Below are 17,191 nucleotides of genomic sequence, written 5' to 3'. Positions count from 1 at the left end.
TAATGAGGATCACCCTGTGGCTAAACATGCCTTGGTGCATGGCCAGCACATCTTGGCACAGTGTTACACCGTCCGGGTTATGTGGATACTTCCCTCTAACACCAACCTGTCAGAACTCCGGAGATGGGAACTTGCCCTTCAGTATATCCTCTCTTCTCGTTATCCGCCAGGCCTCAACCTCCGCTAATTTCAAGTTGCCGCCGCTCATACCTCACCTGTCTTTCAACAACATCTTTGCCTCTGTACTTCCGCCTCGACTGACATCTCTGCCCAAACTCTTTGCATTTACAAATGTCTGCTTGTGACTGTGTATGTGCGGATGGATATGTGTGTGTGTGTGTGTGTGCGAGTGTATACCTGTCCTTTTTTCCCCCTAAGGTAAGTCTTTCCACTCCCGGGATTGGAATGATTCCTTACCCTCTCCCTTAAAACCCTCATCCTTTCGTCTTTCCCTCTCCTTCCCTCTTTCCTGATGAAGCAACCGTCGGTTGCGAAAGCTTGAATTTTGTGTGTATGTTTGTGTTTGTTTGTGTGTCTATCAACCTGCCAGCGCTTTCGTTTGGTAAGTCACATCATCTTTGGTTGACCTGGTTCTGTCTTACATTGCATGTCTGTAGACATTTTCACGTAGCTAGATTCCAGCACAGTCTAAACAGTGGAGGCTGATAGTAACTCAAAACACACAATGAAAATTACATCAGTTGCCAAAATATTGTGTGAGAAATGGAATTGCCAACTAGACAGGATACACAGTTTGCTCTCGGATCTTTTGGTTACCCTTTGTTGAACTCTTCCACACTGTTGTCATCTGTATAAAATAAATATTTTTACAGTGAAATGTTTAAGGTCTTAGAACAACAGTATGCATATGCACTATGTGATCAAAAGTATCCGGATACATGGCTGAAAATGACTTAAAAGTTTGTAGCGCCCTCCATCAGTAATGCTGGAATTCAGTATGGTATTGGCCCACCCTTAGCCTTGATGACAGCTTCCACTCTCACAGGCATATGTTCAGTGAGTTGCTAGAAGGATTCTTAGGGAAGGGCAGTGCTACACTGAGGAGAGGTATCAATGTCAGTAGGTGAGGCCTGTCATGAAGTTGGCATTCCAAAACATCCCAAAGATGTTGTATAGGATTCAGGTCAGGTCTCTGTGCAGGCCAGTCCATTACTGGGATGTTATTGTCATGTAACCACTCCGCCATAAGCCGTGCATTATGAACAGGTGCTCGATCGTGTTGAAAGATACAATCGCCATCCCCGAATTGCTCTTCAACGGTGGGAAGCAAGAAGGTGCTTAAAACGTCGGTGTAGGCCTGTGCTGTGATAGTGCCATGCAAAACAACAAGGGGTGCAAGACCCTCCATGAAAAACGACCACGCCATTACACTACCACCTCCGTATTTTACTGTTGGCACTACACATGCTGGCAGATACAACTCACTGGGCATTCCCCATACCCGCACCCTGCATTGAATCGCCACATCGTGTACCATGATTCATCACTCCACACAACATTTTTCCACTGTTCAGTCATTCAATGTTTATGCTCCTTACACTAAGTAATGCATCATTTGGCATTTACTAGCGTGATGTGTGGCTTATGAGCAGCCGCTCCAACATGAAATCCAAGTTTTCTCTCCTCCTGCCCAATTGTCATAGTACTTGCAGTGGATCCTGATACAGTTTGGAATTCCCGTGTGATGGTCTGGATAGACGTCTGCCTGTTACACATTATGACCCTCTTCAACTGTCGGCGGTCTCTGTCAGTCAACAGAGAAGGTTGGCCTGTGCACTTTTGTGCTGTACATGTCCCTTCATGTTTCCATTTCACTATCATGTTGAAAACAGTGAACCTAGGGATGTTTAGGAGTTTGGAAATCTCACGTACAGACATGACGTAAGTGACACCCAATCACCTGACCACGTTCAAAGTTCGTGAATCCGCGGACACCCCACTCTGCTTTCTCACAATGTCTAATAACTACTGAGGTCGCTGATGCGGAGTACCTGGCAGTAGGTGGCAGCACAATGCAACTAATATGAAAAATGTATGTTTTTTGGGGTGTCTGGCTACTTTTGATCACATAATGTTGTACAGTGGCACTAATGTTACCTGAAAAAAAAATCTAAAGATGTGCCATCAGTACAGTCCTCTTTGAGACTCTTAATGTGTTTATGGCTCCATGATGAGATTTATGTTCTTTTGAATGGGAAATGGTAGCTGGAGAGAGACACCATATGTTCCATTTAAGAAAATGGTTAGACATTCAGTACTCTGGTATCCACATTGTTAACTGTGTTCAGTCATCACATCTCACTGAACAGGACAGAAATTGACCACACATAATTTATCTGATAACATCCCCATCAACTGGGGAGTGTGTGTGAGAATGTCAGTGAGATCACTGTACAACTACCGTATTTACTCGAATCTAAGCCGCACTTTTTTTCCGGTTTTTGTAATCCAAAAAACCGCCTGTGGCTTAGAATCGAGTGCAAAGTAATCGGAAGTTCTGAAATATGTTGGTAGGTGCCGCCACAACTAACTTCTGCCGTCGAATATATGTAGCGCTACACAGGCATGCTTTACAGGCACAAAGATAAATACTGGCGCCAAAACCTCTGCGTCAGTAAATAAATTTAAAAAAAAAGATGGAAGACTAGCTTTTTTCTCCAACCCGAATTTCGACCACTGCATTTTCATACATTATCCAACGAAGTAAATACAAATTCCGTATTGTTCATCTTCGAATGTAGCAGCTTTTCAATGCACTACGAAAATCCGACTGGCAAGACCGTTTGCGATGTTTGTCAGTATGGCCAATTCTACGTTCTGATTTTTTTTCTACCTGTGAGAAGAGATGGTTGCTAATGGGAACTTTTGTGAATTCTGAATCACATGCAGTATTGTCTTCACCATAAGAATAATACGAATATAAACATTTTGCCATGTATTCTTTCGTGTTTGCTGCTATCTCATTTAACTCCTGTCTGCCTAATAAACTACGAAACTAGAGTGGGACAACACAAACGCGGAAGTGTACACATATGTCATGTTCATATTCATATTATTCTTATGCCTAATAGTGATACAGTCAGAAATGAAGCGCGCGCGGCAATTGACTAGATTTTTAAATCTAAGGTGACTCTAATTTCTGTGCAAAAAATAATGTACTAAAGAGGCGTCTGCAAAGATTTTCAAACAGAGAAAAATTGTCGCTAAACTCTCATTCAGAACATCTTCTATCATACGCAGTTTATTATTTGGTTCTTGTTGACCATTATCAAAGAAAGCAGCAGTGTAAATAACAACAAATAGCAGTCTCTTACCATTGTTACGCTACTGAGACAATTATTCTCTTGTTTTTTTATTGTAAGCGGTGGTAGGACGCACAAAAGCAAACCATGCCGCGAGCGGCGACAGGTCGTGAACATTCATTATCGGAATGCGACAAACAATGCATGACACAGTACAGTAATGCATTTTCAGCTTAGAGTGACGAAAACACCTATAACAAAGAGAACGGCAATTATCAGATCAAAGAAAAATAAGCAATCAATTCAAACCAGACGAAGCACATGAAAAACGAAGGGTACCCGTATAAATAAGGACGGAGCGCCTGACGCATAGCAATGGCTACCTGGTAAAGCTTATCTGCTAAGCTTACGGCTCGAACCAAACTACTGTAGCTGTATCGTCATTCATTCGACCTGAATTGTGTCTCATATTACAGTGGACCAACTTTGTTTCGATTTGGAGGTGCGGCCTAAAACTTTTCTCTCCCCTTGAATTTCGAGTCTCAAATTTCAGCTGCGGCTTAGATTTGCGAAATTTTTTTTTTCCTTTAATTCGAGTCTCATTTTTCTGGTGCGGCTTAGATTCGAGTGCGCCTTAGATTCGAGTAAATACGGTATTTAACACGGGGGAGACATTTCTTTAGAAGACTGAAAAGTTTGTCCTTATTAACAGAAGAATGCTTATCTTGTGTGCAGAAACAGATACGCTGGGTCTAGGTGACTGTAAAAGCATAGCTTTGACTCATGATGCAAAATTTCAGTTGGTACCATTGATTGCAAGACTTGAAGTACAGACGTCCTTAAGCAGTAAACTCCATTTGCCGCCATAGCAGTTACATGACTGACTGCTTCTCTGGTAAGACTAAATCACTCATTGTTTAACCATACGCGCATATAAGTATTTACAGCTACACAAGTACTCCACAAGTCACCATACTGTGCATGGCAAAAGGTGCCTTGTACCACAGTCACTCATTCCCCTTTCTGTTTCACTTGCAAATAGAGTAAAAAGGTAGAGTAAAGAAAAAATGGCTGCCTATTTGCTTCTGTAGGAGCCCGATTTCTCTTACCTTGCCTTGGGTGTCCTTACACAAGATGTATATTGGTGGCAGTGTAATTCTTTTGCAGTCTGTTGCAAATGCAGTTTCTCTAAACTTTCTGAGTAGTGTTTCAGGAAAAGAACACATGTTCCAAACCACCACCACCACCACCCTTCCCCCATCTGGAATAACAGCATATAATAAGAAATACAAAAGCACGCATCCAGTTACTTGAATGTCTTCTGTAAATGTGACGTGATGGGGATCCCAAACAAGTGAGCAGTTCTTAAGAATGGGTGTCACAAGTGTTCTGAATGTAGTCTCCTTTATAGATGAGCTACACTTCCCAAGTCTGCCATTCACTTTCCCTACAATTGACTTTACAAGCTCGTTCTATTTCATGTAGCTTTGCAGTGTTCCACCTAGATATTTAATCGACATAATTGTGTTAAGCAGCACACCAATAATACTGTTTTTGAACTTGACAGGATTATTTTTCCTACTAATCTGCATTAATTACAGTTTTCCACATTTAGAGCCTTCCCCCTATGGACCATGAAGCTTGCCGTTGGTGGGGAGGCTTGCGTGCCTCAACGATACAGATAGCCATACCATAGGTGCAACCACAACGGAGGGGTATCTATTGAGAGGCCAGACAAATGTGTGGTTCCTGAAGAGGGGCAGCAGCCTTTTCAGTAGTTGCAGGGGCAACAGTCTGGATGATTGACTGATCTGTCCTTGTAACGCTAACCAAAACGGCCTTGCTGTTGTGGTACTGCGAACGGCTGAAAGCAAGGGGAAACTACAGCCGTAATTTTTCCCGAGGGCATACAGCTTTACTGTATGATTAATTGATGATGGCGTCCTCTTGGGTAAAATATTCCGGAGGTAAAATAGTCCCCCATTCGGATCTCCGGGTGGAGACTACTCAGGACGTTGTGATCAGGAGAAAGAAAACCGGCGTTCTACGGATCGGAACGTGGAATGTCAGATTCCTTAATCGGGCAGGTAGGTTAGAAAATTTAAAAAGGGAAATGAATAGGTTAAAGTTCGATATAGTGGGAATTAGTGAAGTTTGGTGGCAGGAGGAACAAGACCTTTGGTCAGGTGAATACAGGGTTATAAATACAAAATCAAATAGGGGTAATGCAGGAGTAGGTTTAATAATAAATAAAAAAAATAGGAGTGCAGGTACGCTACTACAAACAGCATATGGAATGCATTATTGTGGCCAAGATAGACACAAAACCCACTCATACTACAGTAGTACAAGTTTATATGCAAACTAGCTCTGCAGATGATGAAGAAATTGATGAAATGTAAGATGAGATAAAAGAAATTATTCAGATAGTGAAGGGAGACGAAAATTTAATAGTCATGGGTGACTGGAATTCAACAGTAGGAAAAGGAAGAGAAGGAAACGTAGTGGGTGAATATGGATTAGGGTTAAGAAATGAAAGAGGAAGCAGCCTGGTAGAATTTTGCACAGAGCATAACTTAATCATAGCTAACACTTGGTTCAAGAATCATGAAAGAAGGTTGTATACATGGAAGAACCATGGAGATACTAAAAGGTTTCATATAGATTATATAATGGTAAGACAGAGATTTAGGAACCAGGTTTTAAACTGTAGGACATTTCCAGGGGCAGATGTGGACTCTGACCACAATCTATTGGTTATGAACTGTAGATTAAAACTGAAGAAACCGCAAAAAGGTGGGAATTTAAGGAGATGGGACCTGGATAAACTGAAAGAACCAGAGGTTGTACAGAGTTTCAGGGAGAGCATAAGGGAACAATTGACAGGAATGGGGGAAAGAAATACAGTAGAAGAAGAATGGGTAGCTTTGAGGGATGAAATAGTGAAGGCAGCAGAGGATCAAGTAGGTAAAAAGATGAGGGCTAGTAGAAATCCTTCGGTAACAGAAGAAATATTGAATTTAATTGATGAAAGGAGAAAATATAAAAATGCAGTAAATGAAGCAGGCAAAAAGGAATACAAACATCTCAAAAATGAGATTGACAGGAAGTGCAAAATGGCTAAACAGGGATGGCTAGAGGACAAATGTAAGGATGTAGAGGCTTATCTCATGAGGGGTAAGATAGATACTGCCTACAGGAAAATTAAAGAGACCTTTGGAGAAAAGAGAACCACTTGCGTGAATATCAAGAGCTCAGATGGAAACCCAGTTCTAAGCAAAGAGGGGAAAGCAGAAAGGTGGAAGGAGTATATAGAGGGTCTATACAAGGGCGATGTACAGGGCTATTACAAATGATTGAAGCGATTTCATAAATTCACTGTAGCTTCATTCATTGACATATGGTCATGACACACTACAGATACGTAGAAAAACTCATAAAGTTTTGTTCGGCTGAAGCCGCACTTCAGGTTTCTGCCGTCAGAGCACTCGAGAGCGCAGTGAGACAAAATGGCGACAGGAGCCGAGAAAGCGTATGTCGTGCTTGAAATGCACTCACATCAGTCAGTCATAACAGTGCAACGACACTTCAGGACGAAGTTCAACAAAGATCCACCAACTGCTAACTCCATTCGGCGATGGTATGCGCAGTTTAAAGCTTCTGGATGCCTCTGTAAGGGGAAATCAATGGGTCAGCCTGCAGTGAGCGAAGAAACGGTTGAACGCGTGCGGGCAAGTTTCACGTGTAGCCCGCGGAAAATTGGCTCATGCCAGAACTGGAGACCGACAGCGCCGACTTCATCTTTCAACAGGATGGTGCTCCACCGCACTTCCATTATGATGTTCGGCATTTCTTAAACAGGAGATTGGAAAACCGATGGATCGGTCGTGGTGGAGATCATGATCAGCAATTCATGTCATGGCCTCCACGATCTCCCGACTTAACCCCATGCGATTTCTTTCTGTGGGGTTATGTGAAAGATTCAGTGTTTAAACCTCCTCTACCAAGAAACGTGCCAGAACTGCGAGCTCGCATCAACGATGCTTTCGAACTCATTGATGGGTACATGCTGCGCCGAGTGTGGGAGGAACTTGATTATCGGCTTGATGTCTGCCGAATCACTAAAGGGGCACATATCGAACATTTGTGAATGCCTAAAAAAAACTTTTTGAGATTTTGTATGTGTGTGCAAAGCATTGTGAAAATATCTCAAATAATAAAGTTACTGTAGAGCTGTGAAATCGCTTCAATCATTTGTAATAACCCTGTACTTGAGGACAATATAATGGAAATGAGAGGATGTAGATCAGGGCTTAACAACTGGCCGGTTTTGAGCGCGAGTACTCGCGTTTGCTCAGGCACGTACTCGCGAGCAGGTACAAGGTCGCGGAGTAAGGAGGGAGGGGAAAAGCGCGCGCACGTTTGAATGTGATCTCGCGTTCTTAGCAGATTTAACTAGCCATCTGAATGCTTTGAACATTTTACTACAAGGTAAAGATCTGCTAATTACTCTTTTCATAGATCGAATACGAGCTTTTAAAATGAAATTGACACTTTGGGTGAGTCAGCTGGAAACAGGAAACCTAGCTCATTTTCCTAAATTATCATCCATGCAAGATGTTCACAAAGACTGTGAACGTTATTCACATAGTTTAGTTGATCAGCGCTTTCAAGATCTGACAGCACTAGACAGTGATTCTGATCTGTTCTCTCCATATTCAGCAAATATTTAAGAGATTCGTCCTGAGCTGCAGCAAGAAATTATTGACCTGCAGTGTGACAGAGAATACAGAGACAAATTTCAGAACAAGAAAAACATTTTGAAATTCTACAGACACTTCCCTCAGGGTAGATTTCCTCATTTGCACAAACTGGTGGCTACAATAATATCAATGTTCGGTTCCACGTATGTTTGTGAACAACTGTTCTCTGCAATGAAATGTAACAAGACGCACCTGAGAAACACATTGTCTGATCGAAATTTAAACTGCACGCTGCGCCTAAAATGCACAAGAACAATTACTCCAAACATAGACGCAATTGTAAAGGGCAAAAAGTACAAGATAACCAAGAATCCCACACTTCAGTGACACCTTTTATTGTGTAACAGTTCACAAATTAATGCGAATGTAGAGGCATACACTAACCTAATAAAATTATGTGGCATGTGTACATTCTCCTTTATTTGTTTCATTTGTCGCAGTAATAATTCGTGAGTGATATCCCTGCAGGTGGCCGCGGATTTACATTGACTGGCGGCAGCTGTTGTTGCCCCACGTGACTTTCCCCACTCTCCGCTCTGGTCCGGTAGTGGGAGTAGCGTGCTCGCGCTGCTCCATGCTCGCGCCTTGCTGCTCACAGCTTGCTCCGCGAGCACGTATGTTGTGAAGCCCTGATGTAGATGAAGATGAAATGGGAGATATGATACTGTGTGAAGAGTTTGACAGAGCACTGAAAGACCTAAGTCGAAACAAGGCCCCGGGAATAGACAATGTTCCAACAGAACTACTGACTGCCTTGGGAGAGCCAGTCCTGACAAAACTCTACCATCTGGTGAGCAAGATGTATGAGACAGGCGAAATTCCCTCAGACTTCAAGAAGAATATAATAATTCCAATCCCAAAGAAAGCAGGTGTTGACGGACGTGAAAATTACCGAACTATCAGTTTAATAAGTCACAGCTGCAAAATACTAACGCGAATTCTTTACAGACGAATGGAAAAACTGGTAGAAGCCGACCTCGGGGAAGATCAGTTTGGATCCCGCAGAAATGTTGGAACACGTGAGGCAATACTGACCCTACGACTTATCTTAGAAGAAAGATTAAGGAAAGGCAAACCTACGTTTCTAGCATTTGTAAACTTAGAGAAAGCGTTTGACAATATTGACTGGAATACTCTCTTTCAAATTCTGAAGGTGGCAGGGGTAAAATCCAGGGAGCGAAATGCTATTTTCAATTTGTATAGAAAGCAGATGGCAGTTATAAGAGTCGAGGGACATGAAAGGGAAACAGAGGTTGGGAAGGGAGTGAGACAGGGTTGTAGTTCAGAGTAGGCATTAAAATCCATGGAGAAGAAATAAAAACTTTTAGGTTCGCCGATGACATTGTAATTCTGTCAGAGACAGCAAAGTACTTGGAAGAGCAGTTGAATGGAATGGACAGTGTATTGAAAGGAAGGTATCAGATGAACATCAACAAAAGCAAAACGAGGATAGTGGAATGTAGTCGAATTAAATTGGATGATGCTGAGGGAATTAGATTTGGAAATGAGACACTTAAAGTAGTAAACGAGTTTTGCTATTTGGGGAGCAAAATAACTGATGATGGTCGAAGTAGAGAGGATATGAAAGGTAGACTGTCAATGGCAAGGAAAGCGTTTCTGAAGAAGAGAAATTTGTTAACATCGAGTATAGATTTAAGTGTCAGGAAGCCGTTTCTGAAAGTATTTGTATGGAGTGTAGCCATGTATGGAAGTGAAACGTGAACGATAAATAGTTTAGACAAAAGAGAATAGAAGCTTTCGAAATGTGGTGCTAAAGAAGAATGCTGAAGATTAGATGGGTAGATCACATAACTAATGAGGAGGTATTGAATAGAATTGGGGAGAAGAGGAGTTTGTGGCACAACTTGACTAGAAGAAGGGATCGGTTGGTAGGACATGTTCTGAGGCATCAAGGGATCACCAATTTAGTACTGGAGGGCAGCGTGGAGGCTAAAAATCGTAGAGGGAGACCAAGAGATGAATACATTAAGCAGATTCAGAAGGATGTAGGCTGCAGTAGGTACTGGGAGATGAAAAAGCTTGCACAGGATAGAGTAGCATGGAGAGCTGCATCAAACCAGTCTCAGGACTGAAGACAACAACAACAACAACCACATTTAGAACAAGTTCTCTTCCAGCAGACAGTCGTAGATTGCTGCTCACCGTATCTGTCAGATCGTTTATGTCTATAGCAGCACGCTTCCCCAGGCACTCTTGACATTACCCTTGTCTCTGATGAACACTCGCTGTCCACAGCAACGTACTGGGTTCTGGTCCTTATAAAATCTTCAAGCCACTGACATATCCGAGAACCTGTTCTGTATGCTCAGGTTTTTGTTAGCAGCATGCGTTGTGACACTGTGTTCGACACTTTCTGGAAGTGTAGGAATATGTAATTTGTCTGTTGCTCTTCATCCGTGTTTCTCAGGATACTTATTAGGCAGCAAAAGGGCAAGCTGAGTTTTACATGACTTTTTAAATCTGTATTAATTTGTGGATAGAATATGTTCTAGAATTTTGCAGAAATATAACCTTCCTTCCTATGAGATTTTTCTGGACTGACAGTATGTTGTGGAATGATGTTTTCCGAGTGTTCGTTGCAGCTGCTTCTAGTAACTTGTTATTGAATGTGAACCAAACTAAATGTCTTACACATATGATAAAGACAATACTAGGAGAATGCTGGATTGCTGGTCACCGTAAAGATGACCTGTCAAGTTGCAGACAGGCATGATGAAAAGAGTGTTACACATTATAGCTTTCAGCCAAAGCCTTTTTCAGCAAAGGAAACACACACTCATTCATACAAGCAATCACATCTCATGCGCACATGATCACTACCACCAGCAGTTGTGATCAGAACGCTATGTCATGCGAATATCAGTCTGGAGTGGGGTGGGAAGAGGAAGTGATAGCAATGTACAGGAAGGTGGGGAGAAGAGCACTGTCCGACTGGACTTGCAGACCTAGAGACTGCCAGGCGCACCTTTAGGAGATGTGCCTGCTGTGTGTGTGTGTGTGTGTGTGTGTGTGTGTGTGTGTGTGTGTGTGTGTGTTTGTGTGTGTGTGTTTTCTTTGCTGAATAAGACTTTGGCCAAAAGATATAATATGTAAGTCTTTTCATTGTGTTTCTCTGCAATTCAGCAGGTCATCTTTATGGTGAGTAGCAATTCATCCTTTTCCTAATATTGTTGGTGTTACGACATGAAGTTTCCATTGTTTGACATACGATAAAGATTTCTTTTTGCACAAAATAGTTGGCCAGTGACAGTCAGTTGTTATGGAGATAGATGACTATATACACTGCTGAAACACGGCTACCAGCATAATAGTTTTTTGGTCCACTTTTATAATTTAATAGGCAACAGTTCTGCGCGGCATGGATTTGACACAACTCCCGTAAATTAAAAGATGGTGGTCTTGGGGCACAGGGCTGGCACCGAATAGGGTCCAAGGTGTATTATGTGGACCTCTGGTGAGTAATAAAATTTCTGCCTTTACTTGCAAAGGCGGGTCAGCAGCTAAGGCAGAGCATATACTGGGTGCAGATCGGGCAGCACTGTTAAAATTGAGTGGAATGATAAGAAATAAGGAAGTTCTTGTAGAATCAGCAAGGGAAGAAATATATGGAAAACATTTCAAGTTACCCTACTGGTACTGTAATTATGTGGTGTGACGTCATACACGTGCAAACGGGGAGGGAAAAAACATTGATGTGTATCCTCCTATACCCCCTTTTTTATGTAGGCTTTAGTTACAGTCTAGTCCATAGTGTAGCCCAAGGTATAGGTTACATCTGAAGGAAAATGCTCCTATCTGAGTACAAACAAGGCTATTAGGCTTCTTGTTGTAAAATATTCTGATTGAAAAGTGGGATACCAGCTGCCTCAGTCTACTGTTCTCAGCACATTTAAAAATTGTTTTTAATATGTAACTCGCATCTCACTCTCACAAGTTCCCATAACCATAACGTGTTCACACATTAGTCCATCACTGTAAGTTGCTCACACTCATCTACTCCCAGTTGCCTGTTCCCATTTACTCATGCCAAACTCGTTGTCATTGTCTCCTGTATCACAGCCACAGTCCCCACCATCCTATTATCACAATCTCCTCTCACAGCCACTGTCTCCCTCTTGTGCTCTTCTACTGCTACTGCTGCTATCTCTTGTCACTGTCTCATCTCTTGCGCTCTCCTACTGCAACTGCTGCTATCTCTTGTCACTGTCTCATCTCTTGCGCTCTCCTACTACAACTGCTGCTATCTATTGTCACTCTCAGTATCTCTCTCTGCCTTCTTGTAATTGTCATTGACTCTCTCTCTCTCATTACCACTGGCTCTCACCCACTTGCACTTTCTCCTTCTCTTTAATGTTCTCCCTCTGGCACTATCTCCTTCACTCTTTTCCTAGTGCTTCTGTGTCACTGTCAACTTTGTTCCGCTGCCACTGTGTCACTCTCTTTCTCTCATATTTCCATTGTCTCCTTCGCTCTCTCCATACCACAGTCACCATCTACTATCTTCCAGTGGCTCAGTTTTAGCATCCAAAAACCATGTTTTTGCAGTGTTTCTCAATAACAGATAAATATTTATGAAAATAGAGAGATGGTTCTTCTAGATAAATGCCTAGAGAATGTATTGTTAAAATATGAGCACTTTTCTGCTGGTATTTATTATTTAAATTTTACTTCGCACCAGATTTTACTTCTGTATGTTACATGTACAACTAGGGTAACTTTGAACATCTGTAGCTTGGAAACGGATAAGACATCAAGAAAAATTTAATGTTTGGTTGAAATCGGGCTCTAGCGAATATATAGTAAAAATTTCAGCCGTCTTGAAATCTGTGGCTCAGTTGTGGTATCCAAAAATCATGTTTTTTGAATTTTCTCGTAAACTGTCTATGAACTAAATGGTGCCTCCATAAGCTTCTTAAGGCGTACCATAGACAATATGTAATGCAAAAAAGTAAATTAATAAATCATCTGCTTTGCTCCTTGCATAAGCTGCAGGAAGTGTGTAACAGTCAAAATTTGACCCTATCCCCTAGGGTAGGTACACTAAGACAATCCTGTTGACTATACAAATGGTCTGTAGCCCAAGGGATAGCTAGGACAGTTGACCTTTCCTTTCTATCACCTATAGAATCCAAGGTATGAGCTCTGGAAAAATCCCATGTTCATGCACAGCATTTTGGAATGCCGCATGCGTACTGATTGAAAAATAACAATTTGGTTGCGAGTTGGCAAAGCCAATGGATGTGAATAGGAAACCTTAGTCCTGATGAGATACATATCTGTAACATAGCCTGAGGCCTAGATTATGTTGAAAGGTGATAGTTTGCTTGTGAGTTGGAGAAACGTATGACAAGTTCTAAGATATCAGAGATAAACTTTCAAGATACTTTAGGGCAAAAATTGGAAGACAAAGATTATAATATATCCAATAAATAATTGTGGACAAGGTGTAAGTGATACTCTTAGATGGATGGTTTGGTGCAGGAGAGGAAATTGCGGCTAGTCACAGCAAAGTAGTCAGAAGAATGATGACTAAAAAAGAGAGTAGATACCTTTTCTGTTAGTTGAGTCTGCTACAACAGGGTCATTGTAGTGTTTTAAAGTAATTCTTTACGCTGTTTCTTACAGTAAAGACATGCGTTACAGCTCCAACTCTGAATGTGCCACAATGGACAGAGTTGATTCTTAGGTATTTCTAACATAATTTTAGTGTCGCAAGACGGGAAGATCAATTTGTAAAACTTCCATTTTTTTTTTTTTTTTTTTTTTTTTTTTTTTTTTTTTTTTTTTTTTTTTACCTCAGTGATTCATTGTCTTTGAATATTGTGTGATGCCCCCATTTTCTTCCCCTTGTGAATGCATATGGTCACATTTAATCTCCAACATATTTTGACGCTAATGAGCATTCTGATAATACAAAATAACAAAAAAGGTATTGTATGTCAACAGAAAATAAATTACATTTTATTTTGCTTTTACACAGTGTGTGTGTGTGTGTGTGTGTGTGTGTGTGTGTGTGTGTGTGTGTGTACACGCGCGCACACGAGAGAGAGAGAGAGAGAGAGAGAGATGAAATTGTAGTGCATTGTTCTCATAGGTGTTACTTTCTTTTTAGACACTGAGTGGAATGGGGAAACTTATCAAGGAATGTTGGCACCAGAACCCAAATGTCCGACTTTCTGCTCTTCGTATCAAGAAGACTTTGGTAAAACTGGCTTCTTCCGATGTTCACGTTAACTTGGACCTCGATTCGTAGTGATTCTCTACACATGGCCGTATGGAGGCCATATTTGCTCAGTGTATTGTTATGGTGTGAGACTTTACTTATTGCCCATACTTGCCAGTTAAATGTGTTTCATTCATAAACAGGCCAAATACCAACCTCTCCAAGATTCTTTGTTCTAAAAGAAATAAGGAAATTTGGCAAAGTCATAATCATTGTGAGATGACTGGTGATTTTTTTAGTGACATTCAAAAATGAATGGGAGTGGTGTTAAAATCATATTTTATTTAAACTCATAAAGAAGACATTCTTCATCATAAATTTTGCGAAGAATCATAGTTTGTATAGTGTGCCCATAAGAGATGTTGCTGTTGATGTGTTTGGGGAAATAAATTGTTACTGTTGCAGTGGTTCTTTGTTCCATTTAAGAATGAACAAAGGTCCACTAAGTACTTGTTCATGTTTTATTGGTATGAATTATAATAAAGTTTACTTTATTAGTTTTGAATTGTTTCTGATATTAAGTGGCATATATATGCTGCCATCATATCTGGGGGATTCCTTCCAATGGCAATATTGTGTGTAATGTGCCTGATTTCCTTGCTGCTTGAAAGCAATGTGAATTTTGTTCATATTGTACTTCAAAATAAGTACTTTTATCTTTACAACTGAATGTGCCATAATTAATTACAGTATTGTGCCACAGTTACAACTCAGTGGTCATGTCGAATGTGTGTGCATGTTTCAGTTAATGGAACTGTTCTAAATGTTAAGTATATTTTTATTTTAGAAACATTTTTAGAGTTGCATTTACAGTATATTTGTTAGTGACATGTATTGTGCAACCATTAATTTTTTTGTTAGTTAGAAGTTTAGTGCTAACTACCTTTTTGTATTGTGCTAGTGTGCTGGAGCATTTTTCTTCTTACATAAAAACAAGCTGCTAAGGAACTGAAAGTTTTATTAAGTTCAGTTTTGGAGGTATTGCAAGAAAATAAAGATTTTTTTAGACAATAGACTTTTGGAAAAAAAAAGTTTAATGCATTAATTGCTCTTTCATAATCATGCAGTAAAATTCAGAGGTGGTAGTTATGTTTATACTTCGTAAGATATAACCAGTTATATTATCACAGATTGTTTGTGAAGTTTCCGAACATTATTTTAGATTACCTGCAGTGACCTTGTATCTTGTCTGTTGTCTTTTCATTGAAACTAATTTTTTTATGTTCAAACAATTTGGTCTTCTATTAATAATGAAGCATCATTTTTCCCTCTGGGATAGAATGCAGGCATACATCTTTGGATGCAAGCTTCCATTAAGACATTTTAATTAATTTCCTTCTCTCCTGCTTGCTGGCCATGGTATGGGAGTCAGTCTTGCAATTTGAGCACTTGTAGATCTTTTGGAATTTTACAGTGAATTATGAACACATAAGAGAAATATTTGTAGTCTTAATTTGTAATCCTAATAGCCAGTGCTGTAATTCACCAAAAGTGCTGAGATTAAGAAATAATCTATGTTGTGTTATGAAGAAGACAGAGTATTTATGAATTTGCGCAAGTTATAAAAGTTTATGTCTTCAGCAAACATCTTTTGAATTTAAAAATAGTGTTGTTTTATGGCCCATCAAGTGTTGTGTTGATTGCTCATATTGTGCAGTGTGTAATTTAACAACCCTTTTCATTGTCACATCCTCAAAAACTTTTTAGACAATCATTTCTACTCAGTCAACCCAGCAAAACTTTGATTATACTATTATGGCTAGCAAACAAGCATTATTTTGGATACTGCTTTAGTGTGTTATCACTGGACACAAGCCGAAGATTCAGATAAGCAGTTCAGTCTCTGACTAAAGACTTGCTATTGTAGAGAATTGTACTACTGTTGTAAGAGATTGTAGGGAAAGACAAAATATGAAATCTGGAAAATGAATGTTAAAAGATTGAAGGCTATGGTGCAGTTTCTTTGCACAGTTGAATAATAGGTATATGTAATATTTGTGAAATGGATGAATGCAGAGGATGACTGTCTTGTGTGTCATAAAGGCAAAACAGTATTATGGAGATTGGGGGGGAGGCAGGGATGATAAACCAAACAGATTGTTTACAATCAGTGAAAAGGGCAAATTAGTGTTTTTATTGTTGATCTGGAGCTGATGTACTTGTAAATTCAGTGTCAGTTGCACAAAATTGTATATTTAATTACAGTAGCCTCTACAGGTATTTTGAAGTATGAGGAAATGTGGTCTTCACAATATTATTTGAGAATGAAAGTGTTGTGTCCCATTGTCTTTTAAAAGTAAGAGAAGCTAAGAGGAAATGAGTAGTAGACAGATGAATCTAATCAAAAGTTTTGTACAGAAGTTGCAATAAGAGTGGATGATACTGATAACTGAGATATTGTGGATAATGAAGATATTATAGTCTTTGTTTCAGACAAGTTTAGCCACATCATGCTAAGTTTGACTCACAAACCGTAGATGATTTTTTTAATATTCATTGTAAAAGTAGCAGATAGTTATGATACTCTGTGATGATAAGTTGGATGCAATCATTGTTGCAGATCTCCTGAAACCTATTAATTGGCGTTAAGGAAATGTTTGAAACACATGTATGAGAAGTGACTGCATTCTGTTGACAAAGGATACAATAGTAAGAAGACTACTTACTTTCCTAAGCGTATTAGTGTCTACCATCATATTGGCTGCTAGAAAACTGCACATGTTAATTTTTCTCCTGTCTTTTTGTTGTGACATAATTGTGTTCTCACAAACTAATTTAAGTATGTGGGAACATAAGATACATGAATCAGAGTTACTATACAGTGAACAAAATAAGATTTAACTTTGAAACTTCCTGGCGTCTACTTCAAAACAATAGACTGTGTAGTGCAGTCAGTTACTCTTCAGACATAACTAGCTCAA

At 40.0% G+C, this 17,191-nt stretch overlaps 1 protein-coding gene across 1 annotated transcript in view; it reads left to right on the top strand.

Annotated features, from left to right (window-relative positions):
* The window catches only part of LOC126091921 (activin receptor type-1), a 90,909-nt gene extending 76,138 nt beyond the window's left edge, over positions 1-14,771 (top strand). Inside the window, exon 9 of the mRNA XM_049907239.1 lies at positions 14,160-14,771. Within this exon, the coding sequence (XP_049763196.1) occupies positions 14,160-14,300 (141 nt within the window). The 3' untranslated portion in view covers positions 14,301-14,771. The remainder of the gene's footprint in view (positions 1-14,159) is intronic.
* The last annotated feature ends 2,420 nt before the right edge of the window (positions 14,772-17,191 follow it).

Source organism: Schistocerca cancellata, chromosome 7, assembly GCF_023864275.1.
Source record: "Schistocerca cancellata isolate TAMUIC-IGC-003103 chromosome 7, iqSchCanc2.1, whole genome shotgun sequence".
NCBI classification, from domain to species: Eukaryota; Metazoa; Arthropoda; class Insecta; order Orthoptera; family Acrididae; genus Schistocerca; species Schistocerca cancellata.
The sequence above is the reverse complement of the archived record's forward strand: the minus strand, read 5'-3'. Positions and strand labels throughout refer to the sequence as shown.